This window comes from Gorilla gorilla, chromosome 11 (assembly GCF_029281585.2).
Source record: "Gorilla gorilla gorilla isolate KB3781 chromosome 11, NHGRI_mGorGor1-v2.1_pri, whole genome shotgun sequence".
Lineage (NCBI taxonomy): Eukaryota > Metazoa > Chordata > Mammalia > Primates > Hominidae > Gorilla > Gorilla gorilla.
Window position 1 is genome coordinate 113,166,588 of NC_073235.2, and position 20,059 is coordinate 113,186,646.

Sequence of the window (20,059 nt, forward strand, 5' to 3'; positions counted from 1 at the left end):
TGATTTCTGAACAATCATAAGCATTTAATGGCATGAAATTACCCAGATTCCATGGTTCTGGAATACATAACTTCAAGCAATAGGATGCAAGATAGAAAAATATAAGACATTCTTTGCTATTTTAGGTAAGTCCAGCTGAATCAGTTAACCAGCTAGAAACGTGGCTCACAGATGAATTAGTTTTATTATTAGGTGGATTACTGAAAAATTAATAGCTTTATTTCCATATTACCTTATCATTTATTTAATATAAAACATAATAAACTAGAGAAGTTGTGGTTACTTTCTTCTGTCTCATTGTTCAGTTTTTACTGAAGTTATGTTTTACTGATTTTCACGAAATGCAAATATTTCTGAGCATCAGAAATCCAGCTTTTGCTACCTCCCACTCATGTATTCTTCCCATCAAATTGAATCTTAACCAGGTCACTCTTTCCTGTTCATTCCATGCTGTTGCCCCTGTTTTCTCCAGATATAATTGACATGCTCCAAGAGGATGAACATTGCCTAAGACTTGATTTCTGGTCTTGGCTTTGCAACTTACTAGCTGTGTGACCTTGAACAAGCTACTTAATTCTCTGAGACTCATTATTATTGTTTATAAAATAGGGATAGCATTAGCTTATTTCAAGAATTGCTTTTAAAAATTAGCAAGGAAGGCATACCAATGCCTAGCTCAGGGGATCAACAAGTGGCAAGTACCTCAACTTTCAGGCAAGATCATACTTATTATCACTGGAGTCAATAAAACAGATTTATTTAAATACCCTATTTTCACTTACTGGCATAACAGCAAGTGGTATACATATTTATAGATCTCTCTATATAGATGCAGATAATATACCAATATATTGTGGGTATATCTTCCAATGTTTTAGTTTCTATTGAGGGGTCTTTCTTATTTATTACCCAAGAATCATAATTATTATTTTTTTACTTTCAGGAAGATTGAAAGACTTTGCTTAGGACTCCTATGTGACATGATTTTAAATTTAATAGTTAGCTCATGGTCAAACTCCATTTTTAGAATTTTAATTTATTCAATATTTAGCTTTTTATGTGAACATTGAGTTTCTTTTCTTAAATTCCACTCTAAGTTCTGCTTTCTATATTGGGATTTTTAAATTACAGCTTAACATGATTAACTTTGGGCCTCTTGCTATGTTTTATAATTGCTATATATGCTTTTTGGCTCATTTCCATATAAATCAATCCTCTACAACTTTTATTTATTTACAGCTTGTTTTTCCTTCTCTTTTTGGACTAACTTACATGTGACCTCCCTTTGGTTGCACTTTGTGCTTGGCTATGTCTTCAATTTTCCAAAGTCACTGAATTCTGAATCAACTTTCTAAGGCATTTCCCACTGTTCTTCTCATTTCACAAATACACAAGAAACTTCGTGAATTCACTGGATAATCCACTCTGTCTTTTTACATTTGCAATAGCTCATTTATATACATTCTTTAGCAAATGTGTATGCACATAACATTGGCCTAGAATATATATTCCGTGCTCTTGAATTAACATCTAACATGTCTACTTGGTCTGGGAGTAGTGTCTTTTTTAAGCAGAAATTAGCATGACAAGATTTACTGTTTATAAATACATGCTCCTTGTACTGACTAACTTGTTCTCCTTAAGGTGTTTGCAAATGGGGTCTTATGAATGATAGCTTTTTTTTTTGTTATTCTAGAATAAATCACATGTGCCCTGAGCTTTAATATGTGAAACCAATTTTACAAGGTCTCTTTTCCAGCTTCATTTTTCACCTTCTTTTGTATCACTCCAAACTTTATGTTATCAAATGTTAGATTGATAAGCATATTCATCATAATTTGTTCCTCACTTTCTATTCCTCAAAATGCCAATTGGATCTTAATGAATAGGTTTTACTTGATTGGATTTCCAAGGATATCTGGTTAGTTTGAACCCTCATCATCTAACAACATGATATCTGTCTGTCATTATCAATCCTTGACATATTGGAAAGGTTTTCAAACAACTTTAAGTCTTCTTCCTGGCCAAACTTTGAGGAATCCTCCTACCAGCTTGTCCTAGTTTCTGTGATAGGAGAAAGTGTGTGCCTTTTACATGGGTACAATCCACACCACTTTCCCTCAGAGATGCCTTCTTCGTCCATATCTTTAATTGTGACTGTGTTCCTTGTTATGATACTAAGGCTAATAAAAATCATAGAACTGAACCCAATTACTTCTACCTTTTATATTCTATTTTCACACATTTCTGGTCAAACACAAAACAGTAGAACTTTCTTCAGGGAGTTATTGCACCTCCTTTTACTCTGAATTTGTTTGCTCTCCAGTCATACCTTACTCCTTGCTTTAATGTATCTCTTCAAAAATAGACTTTATAGAATTATTGATTGCCAGGTTTTTTTTTCATGACTCCTAAGCATCCTTATTTCCTCTCATGCTTAACTGATGTAATTTTATTTGTTCCTGCTTAAATAGTCATCACTGATCAGGCAGGAATTAAGCACACAGCAATCCATTCATTCAGTCATTTTTCCAGAAGCATCTCTTGCATGCTTGCTATGTTAGAGACTTTTTGATAGATGCACCAACTTCTTAGAGTTGTTTCTGATTCATTACTTAGGAACATTTCAAGAGGGCAGTTGGAAGTCTCTGTACCTTCAAAGGAATTACTAACACCCTTATTTTCTCTTCATTCCAAAACCTAAGACCTTTATTCTCTAAGACATCCTGTTCTCATTTTTTTTTTCAATCTGTAGCAGGTCTTCCCTTGCTTATGTCAGTGGACTGTTTAAATGAAGAGTGGACTGTTTGAGAAGTGGACTGTTTAAATCAGTATAGACACAGGCTGTCAGTGTTTCTTTATGTTTCCTTTAAAGACATTTTCATAATGATTAATATAAATGAGTTAATGGAAACAAAAATGTAAACAGTAGTTGATAAAAGAATAGTATCAATTAAAAACATACCGTGAAGTATTCAACTTCACCAGTGATTTAAAATAGAAATGAAAGCAAAATAGTATTTTCTGCAGCAGAGCAAATAAAATCGAAGATAATACATAATGTTGGTGAGGACACTTTTAAAGGGACACCCATATATTGCACTGGTATGTAGGTGAGTACACTCTCTTTGGAGAGAAATTTGTAAATAGTAATCAAAGATGGCAATATTGGCATGCATTGTAGCAGCAATGAAAATGGAATATTTTGTAATCATTTCAAGTAAGGTTTTAAAAGAACTTTGTAATAACATCAAAATACATTTAACATAATATTGCCTCCAAAAAGCATTATGCAAGTCAATGGCAATTTTCAAAACTATGTTCTGAGCATTGACATAAATGCTAGAAGATAATACTTTAGTGTTAACAGAGATTATGTTTGTGTGGTGAGTTATTATCTATTATTCTGTATTTCCACATTTCTTTAAATATCAAATGAAAGTAAATACAACCTAGTACTTGACATTTTAACATTTTCAATACCAGATAAGTCAATAAAGAATTCATAAAATAAAGTGCCCTGAGGGATTTCACAGGCTAAATGCTTCTATTTTTTTTAATGTATTAATGGAAAAGAAGACTACATCTAAAAAAAAATTTTCCTTTTATCAGAGAGTGACTCATAAGTTTAGAAAACCTTTGATGACCTGGCTCACAAAGAATATACTTCCAAGTACACAGGGTCTCCAGCCTGATGTGTGTGCCTGCATTCATGCCTGTCACTCTGCTCAGCTGTGTGCAGACAGCTTATATGAAGGAGGACTGTGTACATGTGGTCAGAGAAGAAAAAAATGCTTGTTTTTTAAATGTTTTGAAAAATAATCTGTCATAAAAGTGTAACATTTCCACTAAATTTTTTCATGTCCGACTTTAACATTCCCTTCCAACCAACTCTTACAGCCTCAACTCCTTTGATCTATCCTAATGTAAACTCCCTCACTAATGTGTAATATATTTTTTTCCAGTTTGGTTATAGATTTCAGTCTAGCCTGAACACTCAAGTATGAAACTAGCCACTATTTTATTTATTGGCTGTTCCAATCTCCATTGTGGAATTATAATGGATGGATTTTCCAAGTCTCTAATTCAGAATATTTAATCAAATTTTCCAAAATTTCTGCCTTCTCCTCCTTCATTCTGATGACTAAAGACATGGACCATAAAATATATATACATATATATATATATATGTATGTATATATATACACACACACACCGTAGTCTGCAAGTCTGCATCTGGGACCCTTTACTGATAAAAATGAAAGCTCATTAAAACTCTCATGCCCACATTTCTCTCTAGACTTTAGAGTAGGAGAATTCTATCCTAGAATTGTTGACATTTCTATGGAAAAACATGTTTAATTCATCGTGCTTTGTAGTCAACTGCTATAAATGGTGATGAAGTCTTTTCCTTGGTCAAGCTCTGGACTCCTCAGTACTTCCACTGTCATATTTGATTAAAACATAAGTGATGAAGGGAGGAAATATAGTATTCATTGCATGGGTACCTTAGGGTAGTGGGACTATGACTGATTTAAATTTATTTTGCATCCTAAAAAGTTTCCATTAGTGTGTGCAGTGCACCAGCATGGCACATGTATACATATGTAACTAACCTGCACAATGTGCACATGTACCCTAAAACTTAAAGTATAATAATAAAAGAAAAAAAAACTTAAAAAAAAGTTTCCAAAATGAGGATTGAGTTTATATCGTTTTTTTAATTAAGGAAAGACAACCCTCACTACACACACACGCACACACACACATAAAAAGACAAGAGGTGAGATCAAGGCGTAAACTGGTATTGGACTAAGCCAGTGAGTACTGCTTCTCAGTCCTCAGTTCTCTAGGTTGGGAGTTTTCCTTTTGCTATTTTCATTCTCTTCCAATTCATTTTTCAATGATCTTCAACCCAAATTTCGCCTTTATTTCTTGTTCAAAATACTTCCACGACTATCATGAATACTATTTATGGATGAAGGCTGAACATTTTAAGGCATACTAAGTCTCCCATGATATGGTACCTTTTCATTTTCCCATTCTATACCCTGCATCTAGGCTTTTAAAAAATATACCACATGACTTCATGCCTCTAGGCTATTGCTCATGCCATGGCATCCCTTCTGGGTTTTTTCCCCCCTTTATCTACTTGGTGAATTTGCATCCTTCAATATAACACAGCTCAACATAATTCTATGCTTAAACTTTACTGAAAATGCACAAGGAACTTGATCTTTCTTTCTTATTTTCCCCATTTTATTTATTTTCCCATTGCATTTGGGCAACTTTCATGGCACCAGTTATTTTATTAATTATTTGTATAAACTAGTATAAGCCTATTTTGTTTAGCTTTCTATCACCAGGAGCCATGAAGCACTTTGAAATCAAATAATGTTTGTACGTGAATATATTAAGTAAGTGTGAAGACTTAAATTAAACTTTGTTCCTCTTTAAAAAAATCCTTACCCCAACTCTAGCACTGATTCTATGTTATTGAAGGTTACAATCTTTATGTCATTTTATGTCATCTTTTCTGTTATGAGAAGACCTAGGTATGAGTCTATTGCCTTTATTCCTTGGCCTTCTTTGCAAGGGTATCAAAGAACACTGCTGCAGTACTTCCTGTTCTACATAGTCACGTGACTTAAGCAAGCGCATCTGCCAGCCAGTGAGGCCCCTTGAGAGCTTGGTTAAACATGAGACTGAAGGGTTAAGTGAATCACTTTTTATTCATGTTGAAATATGAATGCCGAAGTTTGGAAAATTTTATATATAACATTTTAATAACTAAAAAAACTTGACTTAGGAATAGTGCTTATATTAAAATCAGTGTTTGTCATTGTTTCATGAAGTTTTTACAAATCTAAGAGGCTTAAGAGGGATATAATAGTCCACTTTGCTTTAGTTGTGTTTTACTTGATATTACTGATTGCTTTAACTTTGAAACACAGAACAATGCTATAGTAAGAATGTAGTATACTACTCTATTAACCCAAAACATAATGTAGATAGGTTTATTGTATATTTGTGGAGAAAAGTTTATTCTAACGTTCTTTTTACAAATAGTAAAAATGCTACTTGTAGGATGCTCTGATTTTTACTTTTTGTAAAAAGAATATTGTCTTTTTACCCCAACAGAAAATGACAAGCGTTCAGCTTTCTTTGGGAATCCAAAATCTCTTATGAGGCATATTAGGTATCACATGTGACATAAGCAAAAGCCTATGATCCTTCGCATGTTGGAAAGTTGCTACTCTTTAGGATAAGGTTGTCCATGATGTCTAGGTCATTCCATTCAGCTGCATAAGCAATTCCTTTGATGGATGGCTGGTTTTCTACAACCCCAGCATTATTTTAGCAGGAGAAGGTAGTATTTGATGTGTTGCAATTTGTGTTACATGCCCATGGAACATCTCTGGACATTACCTCAGGAGGAGGGGTTAAGAGAAGGAGGAGCTGTGGCTGAAGACATTTAATGGCAGAATGAATGGAAATTCAAAGATCACTGTGCAGTCAGCCTTAGACACTCACTGCACCCCTCCCAGATTTCTTTTACATTAACTAAAAAGTCTTATCACACAATCTCATAAAATTTATGTAATTTCATTTAATTTTAGCCACAAATCATCTTCAAAATGACGAGGATTTTGACAGCTTTCAAAGTGGTGAGGACACTGAAGACTGGTTTTGGCTTTACCAATGTGACTGCACACCAAAAATGGAAATTTTCGAGACCTGGCATCAGGCTCCTTTCTGTCAAGGTAATACCCATATTGATTGTTTCTGATAAAATACTATGCAGTATAGTTTAGCAGTGAAGCAAAGGTGTCCCTTACAAAGCAAATACAGTTTTGAATGTAGCTCTGAAGTACTAATGTATTAATGTTTCCTTTACTGCGGAACCTACCTACTTAGCAAATGCTAATTTTTATCTTATCTGAGTAACATGACAGTAATTTTTACCCAACATAAAGAATGATGACAATTCTTGTGAACATGTAAAATGTAAGTGCACTGCTTGGAAAAGAAACATCTTTTCTTTCATAGATAGCTTTCTGTGCCTAGATACTATTGCTTACAGTTTGGATTTAAAAAATGGAGCTGCTTATATGTGTGTGAGCCACATTATGGTACACGGTGTGTTAAGCTCTGTTCTATAAATAGGGCTTACTGAAAAGTTCTCTTTTAAAATATCATTTAAACATTTTTAAAATATAATTAGAAAATATGTGTTCTTGATATTTGCAGGTCATCATGTAGACACTGCTTTAGCTTTTTCCTTTTCCTTCTGGCTGTTTTTTTGGGCAGGCCAAACTTATTATTTTCATTTTGTGGAGTAATACATAGAGGCAGATAGCAGCTGATAATTCTGTCCCTCCACAGGTATCTATAATTGAGAGGGCAAGCCCAGGAAAGAAACATTAATTGCCCTTCTTCCTGCCCCCCAGCATTGAATTATGAAATTCCTGTAGGAACTTCTGCTCCTTCCTGCAGCTTTATGAAGACGTTCATTATCAGAGAAGCCTGAAATTACTCTATAGGAACTTTGCCAATGAAAATAATCTTTAGTGACTATAAGTTTAAGTAATTATATTAGCTTTAGATATATTGCTTCTTCAGCAGCAAAAGCTGTAAAATTTGAAATAGAAAAAACAAAAGAAAACCTCTGTCTGTTGATGTGAAAATGGGATCTCACAGTTTGGAGTGTTCTGCTTATACTTTGTATGCTCATTGAGTTGACTAAGCTTCTATTGTTTCAGTTGCTCAAGTCAGGATTCAGTGGGGTTTTAGTCCTGACACCTGCAAGGCCAAGGAATATTCATAGATTCTTGTGGCCGCCAGGGATAGGGATGGGAAAGGAATGGGAGTAAAAGAAAAGGAAGAGAGATGGAGAAAGGGGGAGGGGAAGGGGAGAAGTGTGAGGGATGGGAGGGAGAGAGAGAGAGAAAGAGAGAGAAACTAGCTCAAGATCCCAGGAGAAAAGAGGAAATACATATAGTAGCCTTAGTGGTGTGTTAACAACTTCAGCCTTTAACATTGAGAAGATTCTAACAGGAGTATAGGAAATTACCATTTTAAATTAAGAAAACCAGAAAGGAAAATGTCTTTTATGTAGTTACATACTCCAATATATCCAAATTTACTCTTTTTAAATGGACATCATGTTTTAAAGATAGTTAAAATCATTAGGATGTAGTTACATAATGGCCATAAAGGGCACTGGGAACAGTCACTAAAGGTTAGTGGCATTATGTCTAGTTATAGACATTTTCTTGATTTTAGCTTAATTATAGCAAAAGAATGGGAAAGGAGAATATTCTAAACTAACATCAAAGACATTGTAACTAGATGTAAACTATGAGAATTTATTGTTAGTAATACCTCAAGGTACTCATGTATCAGCTCAGAGAAAATCAATAGTAATGAAAGTTATCCCCTATGATTATATGTGCCATCTAATACTTCAAAGTTGGGTGACTTGGAATATCTTTTTCTCACTCTGTGAGAAGGTAGATATGTAGGTAAGGATAGGTGCATCTTCATCAGACACCAGAAACCGCGAAATTGAGTGAGTACTTACTTAAAATGGCACAGATATGATTGAGATTAGAATCCAATTCTCCAAGATCACAATAAGTGCTCCATACAACCACCACCACAATCACAACCATGACAAAATGGTCTAATTATGTGGATGGATTACTGTGAAAGCAGTTCTAGCTCATGGTGACAGATCTGTTTCAAGGGTCTGTCACAGTGCACAGCTAAGAATGACAAATTTGTAGGAGCACTAAGCCATCATTTCATGGTGTAAAAGCCATTACTCACACTCAATCATTACTGGCCAGAGTTTTGGAGGAATGCCAAGCACAAAAAATAGAAGTTCTTGAACTTCACAATAGTGAATTAAAATTCCATAGAGCAGCCCAAGGGGACTTGTGTTATTATTCAGTTATTGTGAAATAGTCCTCTACCTACTTTTCTTCCTGCCTTCACTTTAAAAACTCAACTGTCTTAGAACAATATATCCGAATTTACTATTTTTAGATGGACATCATATTTTAAAGATAGTTAAAATCACTAGGATGTAGTTACATAATGGTCAGTGAAGGGCACTGAGAACAGTCACTTTAAAGGTTAGTAGCATTATGTCTAGTTATAGATGGTAAATGGATTGGGAAAGACACCCTGTAGTCACATCTATAATCATTGCCCTGTAAATTGGGTTGCTTTTTCGACATATTTAGAGGTCGCTTTTCCTCTCTCTTTGATGACAGACAGAGACGGTGGGTTTGACGACAGCAATGACGCACTTTTAATTTTATGTGGCCCTTCCCTGGGTATTTGTCAGTGGCTAATATTTATAGAGTGCCTTGCCAATCGGCACAGTTGTATTTTACTTACAGGAAAGAGGAAAGAATTTCAAGGTGCTCTATATTTTAAAGAAAGTTGATATCAAGGGTATAAATGATCAACAACCATAAAATACTAAATACTAAAAAGTTTTAGATACCATAATCTTTTTCCATTAGTACTGAAAATGTTCAGCACTCATTATTACATTCAGCAGGTTGTAACAGTATAATAGTGGGATATAGTCTGGATTGGGCACAAAAAGATCTGGAATCTAACCCCTGTTATGCATTTCCTAATGCCCTGTTCTTGGACAAGTCACATATTCTCTGAACCTAAGTTTTGTCATCTGTATAGTGCAAATGATGACTGATTTACTCGACAAATTATGTGATTGTCACACATGAACAATTCTCAACAATCTTTAAAGTTTTAAATTTAAGCCATTAAACTGAACATTTTAAAGCAAAAACTGGATATTTAAAAAAAAATTCCATTCTATACATTTTAGTAGAAGGACTTAGTAGAGGGTTAGATCAAAGAGTCCTTATGTTTTTTATGGACTACAAGTTGTTGCAATGACAAGGTATTTGATAAGAATTCTCAAATATTTATAATAATGATTTGTTCACCTTTGCCTTAATATTAAACATCTCTAAGAAGATATTTCTTATAATAAATCAGACTCAAGGAAAATGAAGCAAATAATCTTTTTTTTTCAGTATGGCAAATTTAATTCCAAAAGGCAGAATAGACACCATAATAACCTATTTCATTCATTCATTCATTTATTCTTTAATAAACACGGAACCTCTACCATGGGAGTATACAGGAAGAATGATAAATAGAAAAAAGTGGATCATAAGAGTATAGTCTCTGAGTTCAAGAAACTTACAGACTTCAGAATTCTGAGTTCACAAGTCTGGGAAAGTCATCAAGGCTAAATAGTTTTGTTTTTACTTGCAAATGAATTTGGAAATCAGAAGTATTAAATTGCAAAGGTTAAGTTCCCCATGAATAGAAAAGTGTTCAAAAGTACTCCTTCTAACATTAATCCATTCATTTTTTAACAATGGTGACCTGTGTTATAATTAAGCTAGGAACCTAACAATCCAAGTGTCCTCTCTGATACTTCAGCTACGAATGAGCACTGGTAGTCATTATTTCTTTTGAAAGGCATTCATTTTTAAGATTTTATATTCTGATTTTGACATAGAAGTATCTATTTAGTTCCGTCTTGAGCTATTGTCATTTGATTAGAAATTGGCAACTATAAAAACTCCTACAATTAGAATAATTTACTTACATTGTAGTAGCTTTAAAGATAGTCACAGGAAATATAACTCATTATCATATTGGAGCCTCTGTACACATTAGATGTAAGAGTGGGGATGGGGTTATCACACACTTTTAAGAATAACTATTTTATTGGACTTTTACTACATATAGACACATTTTAGGACTGGATTTCATCTATGGCAAACTACATTTTTGAAATATTAATTGTGTTCAGTCCCAAATGAACTGTTGCAGAATTAGTTTGCCTGATGGACAACTTTACATATTTTTGGCATGCAATATTTCTCTAATTGGGAGATGGCCTTTCTTTTGAACATTTTTATTTTTTCCATTTTTTATATCCCCAATTTTCTAAAATATAGATTCATTTATTAGTCACCAACAACGCCTTGACATTATGAGCTTCTTGACATAAAACTCTTGAAAAAACTATAGTTTAAATGTCCTAGACTAGGTTAAGTGAGTGAGGTACCTGAGATGCAAAATTTAAGGAGGCTGTCACTGTTAGTGTCATGGTGTAACTCTTTGAGAGTTAGGCCCTAAGCACATCACTCAGTACCCCAGTCCCAGTTTTGGGTCAGAAGCTAAGCATTCTGGCTGTAGAACTGCCCAAGGGACTAGTACTAATCTTGACCTGTGCTTTTCTCTCCCTCATTCCAATTTGCTCATGTCTAGCCAGACTTTCTGACGATCTAGAGGTGACATTAGGTCTTATTGCTATGGAAATAGAGACTATTCCTCTGCCTTTACACCTGTATTAGACTTTCTTCATATTTCCAACCTGTTCCAAAAATTGAGGGGTGCTGTAGAAAGTTTTCAGTATCTGTTAGGCAATGGGCATGCTAGAATTCACTTCAAGCCTTCAGGAGGAGTTTGGTATGCTACGCTGACTGCCCTTGATGTGATTTGTATTTCCTGGGGCATTTGCAATGACGGAGGCCCGAAAAAGCTGCACGGGCCAAGGTGAAAGTTTGTGTTAGGCTCCTTATCCCTAGGGATCTTTAGCTTCCATTTGATTTTCTTCATGTGATCTAAATGAGTTTAACTTATAAAAATATTTTCAAGGCTACTCTGTTTGCTTTTTATTTTTTTCAACTTGTTAAATGCTATACATTGATCTTTTAAATTTCATAGGGAGGTAACTGACTAATTTGAAGTTCTCATAAATGAATCAATAGGGTTGCTACATTATGAAAGAATTTTACTAAGTTTCTTCTATAATGCAGACTGAAATATAAGACCATTTTAATTTATCACCACCATACAGTAAAAATTAGCTTATGATGTGTAGGTTCCTCCAGGATTCTGAACAACTTGCCACATAGCAGATGCTCAGTAAGGCATATTAATAAACCTACACTTTATGAACATACTTTGTAATGAAGTTTTTATAAATGCTGTATTTTATTTACAATGAGAAACCTTATTAGAATAAAAATGATTCATAAATCTTAATCTTTTGTTTATAAATGTTGAAACATAAAAGTACTCAAGTAAATTAACCTTGTGATTTTGTCCCCCTAACGTTGGCTTATGTTTAACCAAAGACCGATGACTTAATATTAACTTGGAATGTTGTAAGATTATTAACTTAGAATGTGGTAAGGCCTAACTGATTACTGCTGTTACAGTGCTTCAGAATTTTGAAGTGTTAGGCCTTGTAACTGCAGAGAAGTCTCATGAAATATTTCAAAGGCAAATTGTGCTGAAATTCTAAATTTCAAAAATCCATATCTTAATAGTGTAATTCCAAGAATAAAAAAATAAGATTTCATTTACTTGATTTTAACTTTTTACCATATTATCTACACAATAATTACCTGAAATAAATTCTGGCTTTAGGCTTTCTACTTTCCAGTGCTTAGTTCAGATTTATTTTTTAAGAGGATGAGTACTGAGGCGAACTAACAGCTAAGAAACATCAGGTAAGCCAGAAAGCACGTATGTTATATAGCCTTAGGCCTTGGTGAAAATGGAAAAAAAACATGTGGGGCCTCTACTTTTTCTGAAGTGCAAATAATTTACGTAGATAAATGATTCAACAGCAATACCGCAATCCCAGAGTAAATTATTTTCATTTTTACTACTAGCTTAAGGGAATTATTGACTTTTTAATGGTTTTTTTTTTTTTTTCAAACCTTTTATGGAATCTATTGCTGAATTAGCTTAAGGCTTTACAGGCAGAACATTTTAGTGGTGGAGTCTCATATCCAGGAGAAGAAACATTTCTGTTCCTCCCATTTCACAGATATGTAAGTGCTGCAGTTAAAACAAGGACACATGGATGCCTGTTTTTGTACGTAAAACAAAATATACGTTAGCAAATCTGGTTAGAATTTTAATTAGGCTTCAAACAACAGATGGATCTTTTTAATTTGAAGTTTTGTTATTGTACTTATATATCCGATGCCATAGTTGTGTTTAACCTGGCTTCAGAATGCTCTAAGTCATTTCTTCTGCTGTTATTTTATTGCTTACTCAAGAGCTCATTTACATACTGAATGTTATGGCAATACGACACAAATTTGATTTTTCCTTTCCTTTTCTTTTTTTGAGAATAGGTTGTTTAAATCAAAGAATAAGTAAGGATTCTTGCTTTATATGGCTGTCCACAATTATATAAATAGGACATTTTAGGGCAATGCTGTTTATAGTTGACGTATTTCTTCCATTTCAACCCAAATATTGTCATGTGTTTGTAACAAAACATGCTGTTTTTCAGTTTCAATGTGTTTCTTCCTCTTATAGTCCTGTAAGTTCCACATATACAAAAGCCTAATGCAATTTTAGGCTGCAAGAAAAGTCTCATTTTGACTTGTTTTCCATCTTGATGTAAAAGACCCAAAGAAAACTGGTTCAAAGTAAAGGATCGATATCCTTAGAATTAGTTCAGAATGCTGATGAGTTGTGAAACAATACATGAGCAATGAGTAGATGATTTTTAATAACATAGTACTGAATGCAAAGGAAAACCTAACGATAATGATAAACACTAGGCTGCTTCAAAAACTTTTATAGGTTAAATTACAAATTATGTTTGAATTTTGACTGTTACTTCCTAAGACTAAGCCCTCTAAATCAGTTTCGCATAGCACCAGGGACACATGTTCAAACCTTTTTCAAGGGGAATGTAGCTGTGTGACTCTCATTAATAGCTGTTGCATTATTCTTATTCTGGAAAACACTTTGAAACATCTACCCTTTTAAACTGACTCTCAAACTGAGAATATTAAAGGGTAAAATTGCAGTCACTTATTTGTGGTCCTATAAAGTTTATGAATCATCTTACTAAGAAATGAAAATATATCCATAAATGTAGGCTTACAATGAATTTTAATTGTAAGGAAAATTTAAAACCCCTAAAAGAGATGAGATGTTTAGAGAAATTTCAGATCTTGCAGTATGCTATTTTGCAACATCATTAGAACATTGAAATATTGTATGACAATGGTGAAACAATAATATCAACATCCACAGCAGACGAACCAAAACAATTGAGAGTTTATTGGAATTTCTACTTATATGTAACCCCCCTCACAAAAATGTATTTTCATTAAAAATTACTTATAACCTGTGAAAGAAATCTCAGACTTTACAAACATTAAGAATTGCAACATTAAATTTAGTTAAGAATGATTTTTTTTTTTTTTTTTTTTGAGATGGAGTCTCGCTCTGTCGCCCAGGCTGGAGTGCAGTGCTGCGATCTTGGCTTACTGCAAGGTCCGCTTCCTGGATTCACGCCATTCTCCTGCCTCAGCCTCCCGAGTAGCTGGGACTACAGGTGCCTGCCACCACACCCGGCTAATTTTTTTGTATTTTTAGTAGAGACAGGGTTTCACCATGTTAGCCAGGATGGTCTCGATCTCCTGACCTTGTGATCCGCCCGCCTTGGCCTCCCAAAGTGCTGGGATTACAGGCGTGAGCCACTGCGCCCGGCCTAGAATGCTCATTTTAAAAGTAATATAGGGATGGGGGCTGGGCGTGGTGGCTCACACCTGTAATTCCAGCACTTTGGAAAGCCAAAGCAGGTGGATCTCTTGAGGTCAGGAGTTTAAGACCAGCATGGCCAACATGGTGAAACCCCATCTCTACTAAAAATACAAAATTAGCTGGGTGTGGTGGCGCAAAGTGCCTGTAATCTCAGCTACTCGGAAGGCTGAAACAGGAGAATTGCTTGAACCTAGGAATCAGAGGTTGCAGTGAGCCAAGATCGTGCCACTGCACTCCAGCTTGGTCGACAGAGAGATTTCATCTCAAAAAATAAATAAATAAAAATAAAAATAAATAAATAAAAAATATAAGTAATATAAGAATGGAGATCATATAGCTATTTTTGTAATTCAGCTTAATTTAGAAATAGGAGTACTAAATAAAATTATAAAGTAAGATTAAACATGGAGCAATTACATATACATAGGAAAATTCAGTTTTAGTCCTTCTAAATATTGTGTGTGAAAAAATCTACAGTCTTATGAATCTTCCTCCAATAAATTTGCTAACAAAAGAAACATTTAGTATTACTAGGCAGTAGAGACTAATAATTTAATCTTTAATTTTTAAATTTATATGAAGTAACAAGAGAACACAATTTTTCACCACTTATTTTATAACCTGATTGGCTCCCAGATTCACAGTACCTGTAAGCTCCAGACTAAAAAATGCCAAACTGTTAGTGGAAAGTAGCCTTAAGGCATTTTTCTTGATATCCATATTAGCTACAATCCTTGGCCTATTTCTTTGGGGTATGTTTACATGTTTTATGAATATAATCACATAGGTGGGAGAAGAAAAACATACAAACATAATTTCAAAAAGATGGAAATAATGTTATTAATTGCAGCCACAATTTAAACATATTGGTTCAAAAATTTAAACATATTTCTTTGTTTTATGAGAGTCAAACAAAATCTCATAAAAACATGAGATTTTTAGAAAGTACAGAAAAATCTCTCTTTCTTTCTGTATGAATTTTATTTTAGGCAGTTGCATGCTAAACTTGTGCTTGGTTGTTCAAATAAAGTGAATGTTCACATGTGGCCTCCACTCTTGAACATCAGGCAACTTGGAAGTAACATTAACTTTGGCATAAGGACTTTGACTGATCATTTGGTTTAAGTGCCTAGCATGAGTTAGGTTCTCTGTAAACAAATGCTGAGATGATGTTTGGGGAGCATGCTCTCTGTTAGGGATCAGCCTCTGTGAAGCTTCAGGAAGTAGAACTGGACAGAGAACTAAACTGTAATGCAGTTTTGATAAAGCCTTGGCCAACGGGATAGGAAGCTGCTGCCCACCAGACTTTCCTGGATGTGGCCCGAACCTTTCTATCCAGGCCTAACTTAGACACTGGTCGTGGGGTATTCCAGGAAAGTCATGGGGCAATGCAGCCCTCTACAGCTGAGATAGACCCTGAAACATTTGACAGCAGGAGATGGTTTGCTGACCTCACTCCTCACAGCAGGGCAGCAAGTTTTTCCATTATTAATATGAATAATTATCTATGTTATCTAGAAATCGAATCCTCCATCACTGGGGAAAAGGGAGGGGGGACTGAGAAGTGGATCTCCTTATTCATCACAGCATCTAGAGTTCCAACAATCTTCAGTGCTTGAGAACTCAAGGGCCTAGGATCAGTGCAAATTGTTCTCGAAACCTGCTGGTTCTCCTCAGATTATAATGACTCAGGTAATTAATGACTTGACATTTCACTTTGACAATTTACAGATTTATAGATAGGTAGTTCTTGGTTGACCTGGGCCTGTTGTGGCTTATCCATGGCAATTTTGAATTAAGGCTCTTATAAATAAATTTAAATAGAGTTCATGCTTAAATTTCTTTTAATCCTCACTTAAAAAATTGGGAAGCAGAAATAAAAGTAAGCTTAGAAAAAGAAAAAGAGGTTATAAGTCAAACAGACTGGGTTCAGAAACCGCTGCTCCTCCAATTGCTAATAGAATGATCTTTACTTCTCTGAGGCTCAGTTAGTTCAAGTGTAAAATGGAGATTTCAATATTACCTACATCATTGTTTTTTGTGAAGATTAGATGAGAAAACCCACTAATGGCTTTAAAGATAGTATTCAGTACATTTATGTTAACTGTTATTAAGGATGTCATAGAGAATTGATCAGAATGGAGTTCTCGGTGACACAACATGCTCCCAAACCTTACTTTTCCAACATAGCTTCATAATTCTATTTGAAGTAAGATACCTTTCCCAGAACAGTATAAATTTATTATTCAAATCCAAATTCTCAACTTATTTGTACAGCTGCATATAGACTTTAATAAACATAGATAATTATATATGCAACCCAGTTTATGTTTTAATAGGTTATCAGTAAAGTAATGGCAGAAGGTAGAAATAGGATAGTGACAGATCAATCTACTTCTACCAGACATGCTTAAGAAATGTTAACGCTTTACTTTATCCAAATATCAGTATTACAGCTTTTTTAAGGGAGGTATTTTAACATTTGAACTCACACTAGCGTAAGTTCAAAGTATACGTTATCTTTAATTACTATTTCCAAAATTAATTATACCAACATTTATTGAATGCCAAAGATGTACCAGGATTATACATAGATCTCAACAACAAAAAACAATAAAAATATAATAGCCTCAGTATTTTTAATAGAGGGAGAATTATTATTAGCTATAACATAGTTGGGGGCTTGGTATAGAAATGTAATATTGTAAGCATGAGACCACATCAGTGAATTAAAACAAACAAATTTTTTGCTGACATACAGTAAAATTTGGCAAGCATTTTAGATGAAAAGTGAAGGAAGAAAAAGAGAATGTTTGGGTTATATATACTGAATGCAGCTTTATTCTTTTCCCTAGTGATGGAGGATTAGATTTCTACATAACATAGGTAATTATTAATATTAATGATAGAAACAATTCATGAGGAAACCTAAAGAATGACATTTAGAAATCACCTTTTTGGATCTTCTTCTGAAGGTATTACTTATATGACACCTGAATGGTAGATGAAAGCCTAAGGGTACTTTTTGGGCAGCAATTGCCACCCAGCCTTAACTCATTCCTTACTTTCATCTTCTATCTTTTAGCATGAACTATACCTATGTGAAATATTTGTCTTTGCTTTCAAGAGGAGAAGATGAAAATTAGTAAAATAACCAGAAGTCAGTGAGCATCAAATAACTATTTTGAAAACACCATAGTGTCAGCATTGTAACATGCTAATATCACATAAAGAAGTACATTTCTATGCATTCACCAACTGTGTAGTGAGAATATTACTGTGTGGACAACAGTGGGCTATTTCAGTGGGGATACAACGTAGAATTAGGCATTGTGTTTTCGAGATGTAACATTGAGAAGTTAAAATCTAGTACGGTAGATAAATACCTTTAGCAATTAAAAGGTAACACACAACGGTATACACCAAATGCAGTCAGTGGAAGCACAAGAAAATCAGTGATTAATTCTGATTTGGTACATACCATGGGTACTAGGAAGCAGTACCAGGATGTAAAAGGCAATGAGGAAGACATTTATGCACAAAGGACTGACAAAGAGAGGTGGGGAATCTAAGGTATTCCATATAGAGAGCGGGCCAGATGAGAGGACTTTGAATGTAAATTGAGGAATTTGGGGAATAGTGTCATCCAATTAATGTTTAAGAAAGCCTTAACTATATTTCATAGGACAGGTAGAAGTAAGGAGAGACTGGAGGCAGGCAGAACAAGTAGGAGGCAATAGTAGATGATGATGGGATTTTTGTCTTGGGTGGCCATGCAATTTCATGTAGTGTGAAGTTAATTCTAAAAACAAATAGGTAACTATTTATTAGTTATAGCCATTATTATTATTATTAGATACTATGAGATGAGGTAGAACTATTTTTAATTGGAGTATTATTTAAATAACTAGCCTGTAGGACCAGATGTGACTTGACAGTTGTGACTACAAGATACACTAGGAAAATATGACAAAGGGAGAGAGGTTGAGACTCCAAGAAACTTAATATTTAAGGTTTTAAAATATTCCTAAGACTAACCACTGCTAGAAAAAACGTTGCATTAGATATCTACATTTTAGATAAGTTCCACCAATAATAAAACAAGTTAATTAAGAATTAGAAACATGGTTAAAATAAAAAATTATATGCAGTGTAAGATGAAAAAATTACTGTTTAATATTTTCAGAATTAAAAGAAATAATCAGGAGGATGGGTGTGGGGTAGGAGAGCATATGCTTTTTTTTCTATTATAACTTTTCCTCTCTTATCAAATTCACTATTTAATCATTTAGAAATATTCTGCTAAATACTCAGTTGATTATCTGACTAAAGTAATTTCACTAAAGTGTGAACAAAGCTTAGTGACTTCTCTACTCTGTGCTAGCCACTGGTATAGGCGGGAGGTGCACTAGTGAATGAAGCAGACCCAATACTCTGCCTGCATGAAGTTCACTTTCTAATGTGATGAAATAGATAATAAATAAATCACTAGATGGTATGTTAAAAGGTAATGAGTATTATGAAGAAAGAGCAGACCAAGGAGAAAGAGGGCTGGGGAACATATTGTAATTTTAAATGAGGCCATCAAGGTAGACCTCTCCGAGAAAATGACATCTAAGCCAAGAGGAAGGAATCTTTAAATTTTGGATTTTAAACACAAAATTGGGCAAGTTTTTTAATTGAAATTTTAATTTTTATTGCTTAAAACATCAGTGGAAAAGAAAGGGCAAATTCTTTGGTTAAAGCTTAATCTCTCAAGGGAAAAATATTTATCTTTGTATTTCCACGTATTTCAGTGACGCCTCAGTGATATCCTTATTGAAGTTTTCTCTGTTTTGTAATCCATTCCCTTATCTAGCCTTTTACTAAACGAGAAGACTGGAAACATTCATCCATTTATCTACAGAGCCTAGCAAGGTGCTTGACACCTGGTAGGAGTTCAGTGTCTGAGACTTGAATGTCTAAATGGTCTTATTGGCATATACGTTTTTATTAAACACATAGGGATCATGTCATGATAAGGTCCTTTATTTTATAGAACTCACATTTATATAATCCTTTGGTTACTTTTCCTGACATTCTACAAGAATACACTCTTCTTTTCATTAAGATTTCCTTTGTACTTCCCCTTTTCAAAGTAAGAAGTGCTCTGGCAGTAGGCACTTAAATTATACTTAAATGTTATAATCTAATTCCTAGCCTGTGGACCTCTGTCAACTAGGACTGAGGATACTAAAATATCTTATGATGGTAACAAGGTGATTTCTTTTATACTCGTTGGAATGAAATAGCATTTGGGGAACTGTTAGTTAGAAGAAAGGATTCCAAATAATAGCTCTTTGTTCAGTGTTTGTCCATCAATTCATAGATAAGTCAATTGGCACTCATCATTTTAAATTCATCAGGGGCCAGT

The 20,059-nt window shown here is 34.3% G+C and overlaps 1 protein-coding gene across 8 annotated transcripts in view; it reads left to right on the top strand.

Moving 5' to 3' along the window:
• CPS1 (carbamoyl-phosphate synthase 1) overlaps window positions 1-20,059 on the top strand; it is a 201,976-nt gene that overhangs the window by 73,273 nt on the left and 108,644 nt on the right. For 7 of the 8 annotated variants that reach the window (XM_055380488.2, XM_063695178.1, XM_063695179.1 and 4 more), the window contains one exon: window positions 6,621-6,764. In XM_055380488.2, the coding sequence (XP_055236463.1) occupies window positions 6,639-6,764 (126 nt within the window). In that variant the 5' untranslated portion in view covers window positions 6,621-6,638. Of the gene's footprint in view, window positions 1-14; window positions 126-6,620; window positions 6,765-20,059 lie in introns of those variants that run through there. The other variant, XM_055380489.2, reaches the window with a different exon arrangement.